Raw genomic sequence first — 15,051 nt, forward strand, 5'->3', positions numbered from 1 at the left:
CCGACAATAACAGTGACGGCGAGCCTTGGAAACCCAAGCAGCCCACTGGAGAGCAAATTAACACAGGCTAGGCAATCGAGCTTTAGGCGAGAGCACCCGAGCAACAACGCGACACCCCGGCAACAACACAGTGACGGCGAGCCTTGGTAATCCAAGCAGCCCACCGGAGAGCAATCAGCGCAGGCTAGGCAATCAAGCTACAGGCGAGAGCACCCGAGCAATAATGCGCCCGACAGTAGAGTGACGGCGCCAGGAAAATACAGTGACGGCTTTTGGGAACCCAAGCCACTCACTGGCGATTAATCAAAGAGTGCAACTGGCTAAATAAATACAGTGACGGCGGCTTGGACCCCAAGCCGCGCACTGGCGCATACAAATGAGCAACCGGGCTTAGGCGAACGCACCCGAGAAACGGTGCGAGACCGAAAGAATAACACAGCGACTGAAAAACTAGCCGCCAATTAATGCTCTAAGCAAATTAAAGCAAAGGGTAGAAAGGTGAAATCAGATGCCGCGCTAGCCGACGGATAGTCGACGGATAGTCGACTACGCGTAGCCTACACACTTTACTCACCCCTGCCGAAATCAAACAAATTGCAAGTCGCAGCCCTTGGTGGACGAAGTTAAATCGAGGCACCAACCCTTGGGTTACAAGGCTACTTGCGACAAGCTAATATGGTATCTCTTACAACAAACAATGTTTGTGTGTCCTGCTAGTACGCTACCGCGAGAAAATAGAAGGGACAGAACCTCGGGTGACTCCGGAATATATAGACTTTCTCGGGTCACCCAGGTGTCACAGGTGACTTTTTTGGTATGATTACTCGACCTGCGCATGCGCGAGATGGAACATCCAGTGCTAAAGCACTGCCTCTGGCGGTCAGTAGGAATGAAATAGAACTCCAAACACACTCTGGATCTTTGTGTGTGTGCGTTAAATCAACTCACCGAGCGACACACTGAACCACAATCAAAACTCAAAAACACAAACTTAAAGGTCCCATGGCATGAAAATTTCACTTTATGAGGTTGCCTAACATTAATATGAGTTCCCCTAGCCTACCTATGGTTCCCCAGTAGCTAGAAATGTCGTTAGGTGTAAAACGAGCACTAGGTATCCTGCTCTGCCTTTGAAAAAACTAATTTTGATTTCGAATTTGGCCCCATATGTCGTCATAAGGGTCCAGGTTACCTCCCCATCTTTGCTTTTCCCTCCCAGAGAATTTGGCCAGCCAATGAGACAATGAGCTACGACTGTTGTACACTTCTTTGTTATTTGGATAACCGTTCTGCTGTTGGTGTTATGGCGCATAACATGTCGGTTCTCCGACATCTCTGGTATTTCCCCCACTACGAGACTCGTAGTGGGGCAAATACCAGCCATGGTTGAGAAGGAATTGGGAGAATGGAACTTTGGCTTTGTCAACCCAAAGTTTTTTACCACCAACTTTGGGTTGGTGGTGCCTTGGCAGCGGGGCTACGGCGGGAGACAATCGCGGGCAACAATCCCTTCCTCCTCCATGTCGTGGTTCAGTCTACTTCAGATTGATGTGGAAGTGGAATAACCAGAGACGTCAGAGAACCTGACGCAGTCGTTTAGAGATTCATAATATCATCTGGTGGCTCACACAGCTTTTGGCCGTGATAGTATATATTATATGATATCGATATCTATGCATAATGTGATATTATTGAGATATAGAGCTCCAGGACTCCCGCCGGAGCATCCGGAGTGTTCTAGAATATTTACAGAACACGTCCAAAGGCTGTGTGCGCCCCACCATTGCGATACATCCACTGTAAGCAGAGCGCATGGTACCGTGGCCTCAAGCTGCTCAGGGCAACACCCCCATCCTCGTCCTTGACCCGCCTCTAAAAACGAGCTCATTGTGGGACTGACTCATAATGGCTGAACTTCATGAACGTCTTCAAGTACTGTATTAAGGGCCCAATAACACCTATACATAAGCATCCATAAAGCAGCATAAATGGGACCCTTAACAAACTTCTAAAAGAAAGGAAAAAGAAAAGGAAAATGGAGATGATCCATGGCAACAGCATCCACCTTAATGGAGGGGGGAGGGGCCTCAGGCAGGAGGGGCCTCAGGCAGGAGGAGGGAGGGGCCTCAGGCAGGTGGGGGGAGGGGCCTCAGAGAGGAGGGGGGAGGGTGTGTGATGAGGTGGGATGCAGGTGGTGGGGGGGGGGGGGGGGGGAGGCACTCACCTTGTGTCGGCGGGGGGGTGAAGGCGTGGCCGGTGCTAGCGGGGGGGACGGAGGAGGGAGGGAGCTGGGGTGGGGGGGGAGGGGGGGGGACAGGCAGGGGCTCCGTGAGGGGGGGGACCTGGGGGGGGCCGTCCAGGGCGGTGGTGGGGGCCCCGGGGCTGGGGGCGGGGCTGGGGGCGGGGCTAAGGGTGCCGGGGGTGGGGGGGGTGGAGGCGGGGGGGGGCTTTGCGGAGGTGGAGAGGGGCGGGGCGGCGCCTGGGGGGGGGGGGGGGGGGGGGGGAGGGATGAAAAGAGGAAGAGGAGGAGGAAGAGGAGAGGGGAGAAGGAGGGAGAGAGCAGCAGATCAACAGGAGAGGTCAGAGGTCATGTGACTAGAGGTACTCTAGAGAGGCTATGGTTCTACGGTGGAACCAGAGGTCAAGAAGACTCCTCTCCAAGAGGGGCGTGTTTGTGTGTGTGTGAGACTGAGCCAGAGAGAGTGAGCCAGAGAGTGAGACAGAGAGAGTGAGCCAGAGAGTGATACTGGAAGAGTGAGACAGAGAGTGAGACATATATTGATACATATAGGGCCCTATTTTAACAGTCTAAAACGCAAGTGAGAAGCGCCAAGCGCAAGTAGCTTTGTGGGCGGTTCTATGGCGATGTTGCTATTTTACCGGCGCATAAATTAGGCTTTTATCGGCTATGTAAGATATATCAATATAATTTCCAAGGGGATACAAGATTTGACAATATCGTTTATATCGATATATGCGTTAAAATGGTCAGTTTCAGCCTCAAGCGTCTGTGGATGCCTTGGAGACTGTGTGAGCGCGACCCCTCCCCCTCCCACTCTGTCCTTCCGAACGTGCCGTGTGCAAAGACGCCTCATTCCCGCCCCCGCCGCCCCCTCACAACACAACAAGCATGGAGGATACCGGTAAAGAAAACGAGATGGCGGCGGGAGACGAAATTCTTTTAAAGAGGAGAAACAACGGCTCCATAATATAGCAATGGTTCAGGTTTAAAAAAACAGATGAGCAGCAGCTGCAGGTCATCTGTAGAGAGTGTAGCAAAACCGTTGCGGCTAAAAGTGGAAGCACAACAAATCTGTTCCACCATTTACAGCAGCGGCACAAAGTGCAGTATGAGGAATGTGTAAAACTCTGTGGCTGTGCTGCTGCATCACCGGCCGCGACAGCTTCTTCTGCCCCGAAACCAGGGCCGGCGCTCGGCATAGGCGACCATAGGCGATCGCCTAGGGCGGCAAATGTGTTGGGGGCGCCCTCTGGTGGCGCTCTTAATTAATTATTTAAAATATACGAAACAAGCGAAATGAAACCAAACATGTTCCCAAATGGAACGGAGAAGGGAGGGGGCGGGGGATTAAAGTTAGGGCACACTGAAACCTTCACCGTAGTACGCAGGACAATGCGACAAAGCCATAAACCCACTCTATAGAAAATATCGAGATATATATCGTCTATCACCATTAGGCCCAAAAATATCGGGATATCATATTTTTCCCATGTCGTGCAGCCCCACATACACACACACGCGCCCGCATTCATTCAATCTTTTTAACACTCACTCGCGGTAAAACAATGTTTTCTCACGATCAAATACTCATCAATCCTAAAAGTTATGGGCTTGTACACGATGTCTGTGTCAAGAAAATATGTGTGCTGTACGGTGTTTGCAGATGCATTGATTTAAAAGCACAACTTATTACCGCTGTATCAGCTGTTCTTTCCCAAATAATTTACCAAGAATGTGTGGCTAGGTAGATGCGAGAAAGAAAGTGTCTAAGCGAGGTGCACAAGCAACATTATGCATGCGCCCTTAAAATAGCATCTGAACAACGCGCCACTGACTTTTAACCAGGTATTTCCTGGTTTGTGGCGCAATAGATTTCTGAAACTGCAAAATAGCACCAGGGAACGTTTGCGCCAGAAAGCGCCTCCTCCTTTCGCCGAACCGCCCCTTGGGGCGCAAGATCATTCCCTAATTTACCGACACTAAAAAGTTATGGGCTTGTACACGGAAAAGAATGCTCCGCGCCAGTTCCAAACTAGCAACGACACATGCTCCAGTGTAGAAAGTCAATTGCGACCGGATGCAAGATAGGGCCCTAAGAGTGAGACATAGAGAGTGAGACAGAAAGGGTGAGTCTGATAGTAAGACATCAATACTGAGAGAGAGTGGGACATGAAGAGTGAGTTAGAGAGTAAGTGTGTGTGTGTGTGTGCATAAGAGACGGTGAGACAGAACGGGTGAGTGAGTCTACCTGGGAAGGCGATGGGTGGGGCCGGCGTCGGCACGGCGATGGGCAGTCCCACGCTGCCACTCCCACTGTTCTCTCTGCTGCTGCTGCGGCTGCTGCTGGGGTGACTGCCCCCACTGCTGCCACTACTGGAGAGAGAGAGAGAGACAGACAGACAGACAGAGAGAGAGACAGGGTTAGGGTTAGGGTTCACTCCCCCTGTGCTCTCAGCTGCTGCTGGGGTGACTGCCCCCACTGCTGCCACTACTGGAGAGAGAGAGAGAGAGACAGACAGAGAGAGAGAGACAGGGTTAGGGTTAGACAGAGAGAGACACACAGGGAGAGACACACACACACACACAGACACACAGAGAGCGACAGACACACACAGAGACAGACAGAGACACACACAATCACAAAGAGACAGACAGAGACAGAGACAGAGACAGAGACACACACACACACACACACACACACACACACAGAGAGAGAGAGACACACACAGAGACACACACACGGGTAGCAAAGAGAGAGACACACACACACACACACACACACACACACACACACACACACACACACACACACACACACACACACACACACACACACACACACACACACACACACACACACACACACACACACACACACACAGGGAGACACACAGAGACACACACAGACACTTAGAAGTTAAACCTTAATCACCCCTCCCTTCATACTCTGAGGAGTCTTAAGGATGACATTATAAAATCCTCCGTTTTCAAAATCGGCCTCTTCTTACATCACAGGTGGGCGTATATACGCTGGATAGATCAGTCTACCAGCCTACCCAACGGACGGTAGCAGACGCTGCTCATCTATCCGTCATACATCTAGGTGGACATGCCCACCTGTGATTTCAGAAGAGGCCGATTTGCAGCGGCTAACCATACTCACACCTGGTGGTGTGATACGCCCCCGTTAAACACTCCATGGTCGCCCTGGTCTAGTTTCTACAACGGCCATTTGATGATCATGTGGTACAAGCTAGACGGATACGTCCGTACGAGGCTAAATACTAGTAGTAAACTAAGTAGTAATCTAGTAGTTTAAAGGGTACTAGTTACAGCCTTAGTTGATACCTGATGGATAGTAGTAGTCTAGTAGACTAAGTAGCAGGCTATGTAGTAGTACTAGTGTTTCCCACAGACCAAGGACCAATGTGTGGTGCGCGGGGGGGGGGGCGCAGGCGCAGCGCAGGCACAGCACGGCGGCGCAGGCGCAGCACGGCGACGCGGCCGTCAGTGAGTGTGCACGTAACTCCGCGTTTACATGCGGACACATCTGATTCGCATAGATGTGGAAGAACAGCTCAATCGGAATAGAAAAGTATCATATATATACGCCTCAATCGGTTCGGAATACAATTGTATGCGGAATAGAATAGGTGGTGTAGTCCGCTATAAATACTTCAGATTAGTTTGGGGTTTAACTTGGAGCAGCTGCAGTAGTTCGCAATTGGTCCACTCCGTCTCTTTAATGCACACCGAACATATTGCCTGATTCACGTCTTTGATATTATCACTCCGTAGTAGTTACAGTAGTCCGGTAACTTATCAACCCCAGCGTGTCCGGTTGCTAAGCGACGGGTGACATCGGTGGGTTCATGTGTTAGCATCGTCGCTCTCGCTCCGTGTGTGTGTGTGTGTGTGTGTGTGTGTGTGTGTGTGTGTGTGTGTGTGTGTGTGTGTGTGTGTGTGTGTGTGTGTGACACATTGTATTTAATTGTTTAATCGAAACAATAAAAAAAATTGCCCGCGGAACGGGCGATCGCGTCAAATGACAAATGTTTTGCCCGCGAAACGGGCGATCGCGTCAAATGACGTAGGAGGGTTCTTGAAACATAATACAGATAACGGATCGCTAGATAACACTTGTTTTTACTTTATATTTGCATTGTATTGAATTGTTTAATCGAATTTAGCTAGTAAACTGAGTGTTTTAAGCAGGTTTCATAGTCTAGAATGTTCAAGAACCTTCCTACGTGATTTGACGCGTCATTTGACGCGATCGCCCGTTTTGCGGGCAAATTTTTTTATTGTTTCGATTAAACAATTAAATACAATACAAATATAAAGTAAAAACAAGTGTTATCGCTATCTATCATAATACAGATAGCGATCCGCTATCTGTATTATGTTATTTCGTCGTTTGGAAACATGTTTTCTGCATCGTGTCGTCTGTTGCCGGGCAGGTTGTCAGGATGTAAACAAACGATGACGTAGGCCGGTACAATTTTCGCCCCCGGTACAATTTTAACGTGACAGCGCCGCGCCACACAATGGTCTATGTATGGGAAACACTGTAGTAATAGACTAAGTAGCAGTGGTCGGGGTGGTAGTAAACTAAGGAGTAGTCTAGTTGCGGCTAGAGTACAGTAGAGTACATTAGAGTACGGTAGAGTGCAATAGAGTATGGTAGAGTACAGAACAGTACAATAGAGTACGGTAGAGTACAGTAGAGTGCGGTAGAGTGCGGTAGAGTACGGTAAAGTGCAGTAGAGTGCGTTAGAGTGCAGTAGAGTGCGGTAGAGTACGGTAGAGTACAGTAGAGTACGGTAGAGTACGGTAGAGTGCAGTAGAGTACAGAAGAGTACGGTAGAGTACGGTAGAGTACAGAACAGTAGAGTACGGTAGAGTACAGAACAGTACAGTACAGAAGAGTACAGTAGAGTACGGTAGAGTGCAATAGAGTATGGTAGAGTACAGAACAGTACAATAGAGTACGGTAGAGTACAGTAGAGTACGGTAGAGTGCGGTAGAGTACGGTAAAGTGCGGTAGAGTACGGTAGAGTGCGGTAGAGTGCAGTAGAGTGCAGTAGAGTACGGTAGAGTACAGAACAGTAGAGTACAGTAGAGTACGGTAGAGTACGGTAGAGTGCAGTAGAGTACAGTAGAGTAGAGTACAGTAGAGTACAGTTGACCAAGAGCGTTTCATTCTAGGTGAGGGGAGCGAGACTACATGACAGTGAGACGGGTTATAAACACAAGACGGACAGCAGACAGACGGACAAGATGAGAGGAAGCAGCGCCGGACAGGGGGGTTTGGGGGAAGGGGGGTTTTTGGGGGGAAGTGTTTGTGTCGGCTAGTCATGAGGAAGAGGAGGAAGAGAAGGGACCGGAAAAACAAGGACTCAACTAAGGAAAAGGGTTACGGGGGCTCTCAGGTGGGTTAGGAAGAGATCGGAAGAGCTCAGAAGGGGTTTTGGAGAGTTCAGAAGGGGTTTGGGAGGGTTCAGAAGGGGTTTGGGAGCGTTCAGAAGGGGTTTGGGAGGGATGGGATGGGTTGGGGGGGGGGGGGGGGGGGGGGGGGTTCACCTGTAGGTGCGGGTCCTTTGAGAAACGGATCGGGCGGGGCTCTGCAGGGGGGGCGGCCCGGTGCGGGTCGGACTCGAGACGTAGTCGTTAGGGACAACGGGGGGGCGGACCGGCTCGAGGGTCCGGTAGGGGGATTGGCGCCTGCGGGGGGGAGGAGAGCGAGGGGAGGAGAGGAGGGGAGGAGGAAGAGAGAGGAGAGAGGGAGGAGGAAGAGAGAGGAGAGAGGGGGAGGAGGAAGAGAGAGGAGAGAGGGGGAGGAGGAAGAGAGAGGAGAGAGGGGGAGGAGGAAGAGAGAGGAGGAGTAGGGAGGAGGAAGAGAGAGGAGGAGTAGGGAGGAGGAGTAGGGAGGGGGGGAGAGAGAGAGAGAGAGAGAGAGAGAGAGAGAGAGAGAGAGAGAGAGAGAGAGAGAGAGAGAGAGAGAGAGAGAGAGAGAGAGAGAGAGAGAGAGAGAGAGGAGGAAGGAGAGATTGAGGAGAGTTATACGGAGGTGGTGGGGATAGGAGGGGGGAAGATAGGGAGAGGGGGAGGGAGAGCAAAGAAACAAACAGGTGCAAACTTAAAAAACTGGGAGTTGTGACTGGTGGAACGCGGGGGGGGAGCAGGGCCATTGATTAGGGGTGGGGGGGGTGACAGGAGCGTCGTCAGGGCAACATACAGCTGGGGGGTGGACCTCAGCGACGCTACGGAGACACAAACACTCTCCCTGCTCCATGATGTTGGGGGGGTCATTATACTGACCAATGAGGGGAGGGCTGCTACTGGGAGTGGTAGTACTGGGAGGGCTGGCTCTATTCCTCAAGAACCACTTCCTGCTCCAGAACCACTTCCTGCTCTATTCCTCCAGAACCACCTCCTGCTCTATTCCTCCAGAACCACTTCCTGCTCCAGAACCACTTTCTGCTCCAGAACCACTTCCTGTGGCCTCTGATCTACTGAGGGTAGGGCGCATTGGGCCCCTGGCCACACTGTCCTCTACATCTAGAGAGCATCAGGCTAGCTTCTAGAGAACCCTAAGCAGCGCTAACATGTGTTTTAGGGGGGGGGGGGGGGGCTTGAATGGGGAGGAGAGGCGGTTGCCGTGACAACCAGGACCCAGGTGGAGGGTGAAAGGGACAGCCACCACCAGGAAGTAAATTAAACCTTCAACCAGATCAATGAACACACACACACACACACACACACACACACACACACACACACACACACACACACACACACACACACACACACACACACACACACACACACACACACACACACACACACACACACACACACACACACACACACACCGAGCAGCGGTGGGGCCCTTGGACCGGAGGTCAGGGGTCGGGTACGTACCCCAGGGTGCCCTTGCGGGTGGTGGGGGGGCTGGGGGGCTTCTGTGTGGGGGGGTTGGTGCGGGGCAGCGGGCCCCCCGCCTTCACGCTCTGGGCGCTGGCCTGCAGGAAGAGGAGGGGTTAGTGGTCTGGGCTGACACAGGTGCCCCAATGTAACACAGAGGCCCCAATGTAACACAGGGACCCCAATATAACACAGGGGCCCCAATATAATACAGGGACCCCAATGTAACATAGGGGCCCCAATATAACACAGGGGCCCCAATATAACACAGTGTAACACAGGGGCCCCAATGTAACTCTGTGTAACACAGGGGCCCCAATAGACCTCAGTGTAACACAGGGGCCCCAATATAACACAGGGGCCCCAATATTTACCAATCAGCCAACCACAGCCAATCACATGCTTCTAGATCACGCCACCAGTAACACGATTGGTTGACAAATATGAATTTAAATAAAGAGAAACGCCCCCTTTATCCAGTGTCAAGCCCGTCTGTTTAAGACTAAGGGCCCTTTAAGGCTTTTCAAATATAAAAATATCTATAATCTACAAGATGAACATGAACGACTCAAAACAAACGTCTCCCCCCCCCCCCCATGCCTCTCAGACACTTACCTTAAACCTCAACAACCACTGAGAGGTTAGATAAGAGAGCAGAGAGAGAATATAGAGGAAACAGAGAGTTAGTAGCTGATAGGAGGCAGAGAGACACCATAAGGTCATGATTATCAGACGAATAGAGAGTTAAACAGAGGTGCAGACATCAACATCACTGCATAAGATAAGTTCATGATTATCAGACGAAGAGAGAGTTAAACAGAGGTGCAGACATCAACATCACTGCATAAGATAAGTTCATGATTATCAGACGAAGAGAGAGTTAAACAGAGGTGCAGACATCAACATCACTGTATAAGATAAGTTCATGATTATCAGACGAAGAGAGAGTTAAACAGAGGTGCAGTCATCAACATCACTGTAAAAGATAAGTTCATGATTATCAGACGAAGAGAGTTAACGACAGAGGTGGAGACATCAACATCACCGGGTTAGTTTGACATTATTGTGTACTGTTATGCTGTAATCCATTTGGATGCTACGATGTTACGTGCAAGTCGTAAGTTGCAAATCTCCCAGCTTTCTTGCAGAATTTGCGGAGGCACGTCCCCTTTTGGTCGTAGTACATTTGTTATTGTTAGCTACATTCGCCTTTTTAGCAAACCAGCTCGAAAACAAACAACACAACTTTACATTGTATTGCACGCACGGCAAGACCGTGCAATGCATAAATTGGTGACAGGCATAAAGTAGCAATGTAATCAAGTGTGTAAAAGCATTTAAAATCTACATTAAATTGACCAACGTGATACAAATACAAAGAAAATAAATCTCTTTACGGGCGCAGCCATTTTTGTTGACGAGTAGTACGTTCGGCTAGCCTGGCTCCGCCCGCCTAAGTACTTCCGCTCAATTTGAATTTCCCTTCAGTACTAGGTCTGGGTTTTCGGTATGTTAGTGGGTTTTCTCCGTCTACATTTTCTGCGTCCAATCAGCGAACAGAGGGAGTGGCTGAGATCAATGACGTTAAAGTCAGCTCTCGGTGACGGACATCTTCACGCACGGTGTTTGGTTTGTTTACAGACGCAACGTGATTCCCGGCCAAACGTTAGCGATTGGTTATGGCAGATCCAGAGTGGCACTGGGCCAGGGCTCCAGAGTGCGCCTAATTTGGGCGCACATGCGCCTAAAATTCGGGTGCGACTGAAAATGTATCTGGTATAATGTTTTTTTTTTACAGAGCAGTCTATTCATAATATTGTAATGACCACGGAAGAGGCAGTGAATGAAGTATTGATTAGACAGCGATTTATTAGATACCTAATAAACCATTGGAACACGCAAGACCGGTAACAATAGCAACGCCGGTAAACAAACCCGCGAAGCCCAATCCAGGGGCCTGTACTACGAAGCTCGATTAGAGGGTTAGCGAGGTATGTTGAGCTGAAAGCCTGGGTTAGCTGTACCATGAAAGTCGATCTCTTTAAGCGTCGCTGTATCACCATGGTGACTTACGCTCGCAACCAAACTTGGTCGGGAGCAGCTTTTCAGCGAGTCTACCCGGAGATCGGCTACTTATATCGGATGCGCAGCTTCCTAGCCCCTCCTCCGATAATTTCGTCACCATTTGTGGGTGTTCCCATGGACCTCGGCGCACTTATCGTACAGGCGTCTCTCTCTTTTTTTCGGGACAGAAGCGATCCCTTGGCATTGTCTGAAGATATTCTTTATGAGAGATACAGATTCAGCATTTATTTAAGGCATTTATTTAATGGTCAAAATATTATTAATCAGTGGCGTAAATATCGACGGTGCAACCGGTACAGCTGCCCCCCCCCCCCCCCTCAACAACTCAGCGTAAGGCAGGCACGGTCCAACGCCCCCCCCCCCCCCCTCAACAACTCACAACTTGGGTGCACCATAAATACGTGCTGGTGCACCCAAATTAAAAATGTAGGCGCACCAGTGCACCCAAGGAAAAAGTTAGTCTGGAGCCCTGCACTGGGCAGATCTAATAGTTTTAAACTTCAACAGACACCCGCCTTCAAGTGAGTTAACGTTTATCAATCGAGTAGGTCCAGACTCTCTGTACAAATGAAGTACGAGAGTCTGGTAGGACCAGGCTAACGTTCGGCATCACTGAACTCCCTCTACTTTCAAAGCGAAGGGATACTAGGACCAAAAGGGGGCGTGCCTCAGTGAATTGCCGCAAGAAACCTGGGAGATTTGCAACTTACAACTTGCACGTACAGGTGTACCATCCCAATGGATTACAGCATGACTTATGAGTCATGTGGGACAGTGGAGGCACATGGGTAATGTATTCTTTAACCTGCTGCTTTGACTGACTAGGCCAGAGTCGATTGCATAAAAGTAAATACATGAATCACATCTTCAACGTCGGGTTTCCCCGACATTTAAGTTTACCATTCTGAGTGATTGTGGGACGGTGGAGGCTCATGGGTAATGAAGTCTTTCCCCTGCTGCTTTCCCAAATCAAGACAGAGCTCTTCCCTTTTCTATATAATGTGATGTTTAACGCAGACTGAATAGAGTGTTAATGAGTGACACTGAGCTCGCCTGAGTGAATCAAACTCAGAGCTGTAATGACCTGCTTTAGTACTTCAAATAGGAATGCTATGTTTCTTTGAGATTGAGAAGAAGCAGAATTGCGTCAATCCTACCGACTAAATTAATATTCAGTTATTCTTCTCTCGAGCAACGGCCCCTTGAGTTGATGCGTTTATCGGGTGTTTGATTTGACACGTTGCTCAGCCCGTTATTAAACATTCATTATTAACTCTCTTTCTGAGCAGCAGTTAAATATGAATGCTTGCAGCGGCTGGCTCTGCTAGATCCTTTGATCCTCCCAGTCCTTCTCTGGTGCCTCTGACTGCAGAGGAGACACAGTGTGCATGTTGTGGCGGTGTGCGGTGAAATAGGTGTGTCGCGCTCCTCTAGCTGCAGCCTATAGGAGGCCCTCAGATACGGCAGGGAACATATTTTTTGAGGTTGGAAGGCAAGAGATCAAACTATTTTTTGACCACATTATTCGTATTATTTACATTATTCTTCACCTTATTCTTCGCATTGAATAGCGACATTGTTTATGTTTATTTCGTTTTATTTTCCTGGAAAGTCAACGGGATTATTGTTTAATAAATAAGACAACGTCACGTTAAACCCTCTGTGCGGGCTTTCAAGGAAATGTTCACAGACAACCTTTGCCTCTAACCTGAAGATGGAATAAGGGTGAGCAAAGGGTTTGCCACTTAGACCTCACACCTCCTTCTCTGAACCTCACTCCTTCTCTGAACCTCACTCCTCCTCCTCTGAACCTCACTCCTCCTCCTCTGAACCTCACTCCTCCTCCTCTGAACCTCACTCCTCCTCCTCTTCTGAACCTCACTCCTCCTCCTCCTCTTCTGAACCTCACTCCTCCTCCTCCTCTGAACCTCACTCATTCTCCTCCTCTGAACCTCACTCATTCTCCTCCTCTGAACCTCACTCCTTCTCCTCCTCTGAACCTCACTCCTTCTCTGAACCTCACTCCTTCTCCTCCTCTGAACCTCACTTCTTCTCTGAACCTCACTCCTTCTCTGAACCTCACTCCTTCTCCTTCTCCGAACCACCTCACCCCTTCTCCAGCTGGTCCTTGTCCTCCAGGGTTTATACAGAAATTCTTAAGTGGTATTTACTACTTTATTTAATACCTTCACAATATTACAATATACCAGCATGACTTCAAACTGCTGACGCAAAAACTGGCAGAGAGAGAGCGAGAGAGAGAGAGAGACAGACAGAGACAGAGACAGAGACAGAGAGAGAGAGAGAGAGAGGGCCTTGAAAAATAAAAGAAAGATCTATATCACCCTTACCTGGCATCAAAGTTGAGCTTGTATACGGAAGTGTGATGCAGAGATTGGTGTAGGGCACATAGTTGACAAGATATTCTGCCTGTCCTGGCCTCTTTGGTAGTGGCTTACCCACAATATTTACTTTATTAAGGCACTTTTCTCCACTAAAGGCCAAATGAGCAGACATGCCAATGGCCCAATGTTACAGGCAGTGACATCTGTCACAAGCTTTCACTATTCCTGTCATGCAATCCGAATGTACTGGATATATGGCATTTACAAAAGTGGTAAGCGTTCGTTCGTATGTCTCTCGCGCACAATCGTTATGTTGGTCTTGACTTATATGATATATGTAAGGGATAATGTTGTAGTACAGAACGCCGGTCATTATCGAGAAAATAAGCCCCGACAGGGCGAACAGGACACCGACGCGAAGTGGAGGCGTCTTGCTTCGCCCGGAGTGTTTTATTTTCGATAATGACCGGCGACGTTCTATAATTATTACATGGCTCCTTGCCAAAACGAAACAATATCTTCACACGGTGTGTCTTTTTACAATTATCATTCGTAGTGTTGATCAGCAGAGAAATAGTCTGCCAAAGAAGTTGACGTCGCTTAGCAACCAGACACGCTGGGGTTGATAAGTTACCGGACTACTTATGGAGTGGGTGAAGGAAAGCGTGAATCAGGCCAAAAATTAAGATTTCTTGACAGCGGTCAAGTTCGGTGTGCATAAAAGTACAGACGGACCAATTGCGAACTGCTGCAGCTGCTGATGCCATCTCTCCAAGTTAAGTAGCCGCACCCACCCCAAACCAATCGGACGTCGATTATAGCTAACCCCTCTTCTATTCCTCATAGAATTCTATTCCGATCAGAGAATTCTATTCCGATTGAGGCGTATATATGATAATTTTTTATTCCGATTGAGCCGTTCTTCTACTTCTAATCGGATCAGAAGTGTCCATGCTGGTGTCTACCGGTCACACCGGTCTCACGGTAACGTCAAAATCCATACCGTAGCGCAAATTCACACCGTGGTACTTCAAACGTTTATACTGTACAAGTCTTTGAATATCGAATCCTTGAGCCAGAGGTCCGAAAATTTGCATTTCCCACATTATTGTCTTTCAAATGACTTTGAACTAACAGAAGTGAACTCGCGAAGAGCTTTGGCAGCAAGCCAGCCAGGTATGTCCAGTTTGTTTCAGCGCACGCACCACGCAACATCATTGATATCGCTCAGGGCCTACTCGCAACATAAAAATAAATCCACGCAATTTTAGTAATTTTAGGAGATAGGCCTGCACGTAAATTACAGAAATTTAAAAACTCATAGGCCTAGTTGGAAATGTAATACCTCGTCAGATGACGTTTATTACTTTTAAATACTTTTTATTGGCCTTAATTTGGGCTAATTTCATTTACCACCTTTTAATACCTTTAGCGACCCCGCGGAAGCCCTGT

At 49.0% G+C, this 15,051-nt stretch overlaps 1 protein-coding gene and 1 long non-coding RNA gene across 2 annotated transcripts in view; both read right to left on the reverse strand.

Moving 5' to 3' along the window:
• LOC132460670 (abl interactor 2-like) overlaps positions 1-15,051 on the reverse strand; it is a 48,492-nt gene that overhangs the window by 11,144 nt on the left and 22,297 nt on the right. Inside the window, 4 exon segments of the mRNA XM_060055499.1 lie at positions 4,491-4,615; positions 7,826-7,966; positions 9,167-9,267; positions 9,785-9,802. Of these exon segments, the coding sequence (XP_059911482.1) occupies positions 4,491-4,615; positions 7,826-7,966; positions 9,167-9,267; positions 9,785-9,802 (385 nt within the window).
• On the reverse strand, positions 11,720-15,051 carry LOC132460774 (uncharacterized). The gene is made up of 3 exons (XR_009526430.1): positions 13,606-15,051; positions 13,066-13,479; positions 11,720-13,026 (listed from the first exon to the last, which is right to left on the reverse strand). It is a non-coding gene; the product is annotated as an uncharacterized LOC132460774 (long non-coding RNA).

The sequence above is a fragment of the Gadus macrocephalus genome, chromosome 7 (genome assembly GCF_031168955.1).
Source record: "Gadus macrocephalus chromosome 7, ASM3116895v1".
Taxonomy (NCBI): domain Eukaryota; kingdom Metazoa; phylum Chordata; class Actinopteri; order Gadiformes; family Gadidae; genus Gadus; species Gadus macrocephalus.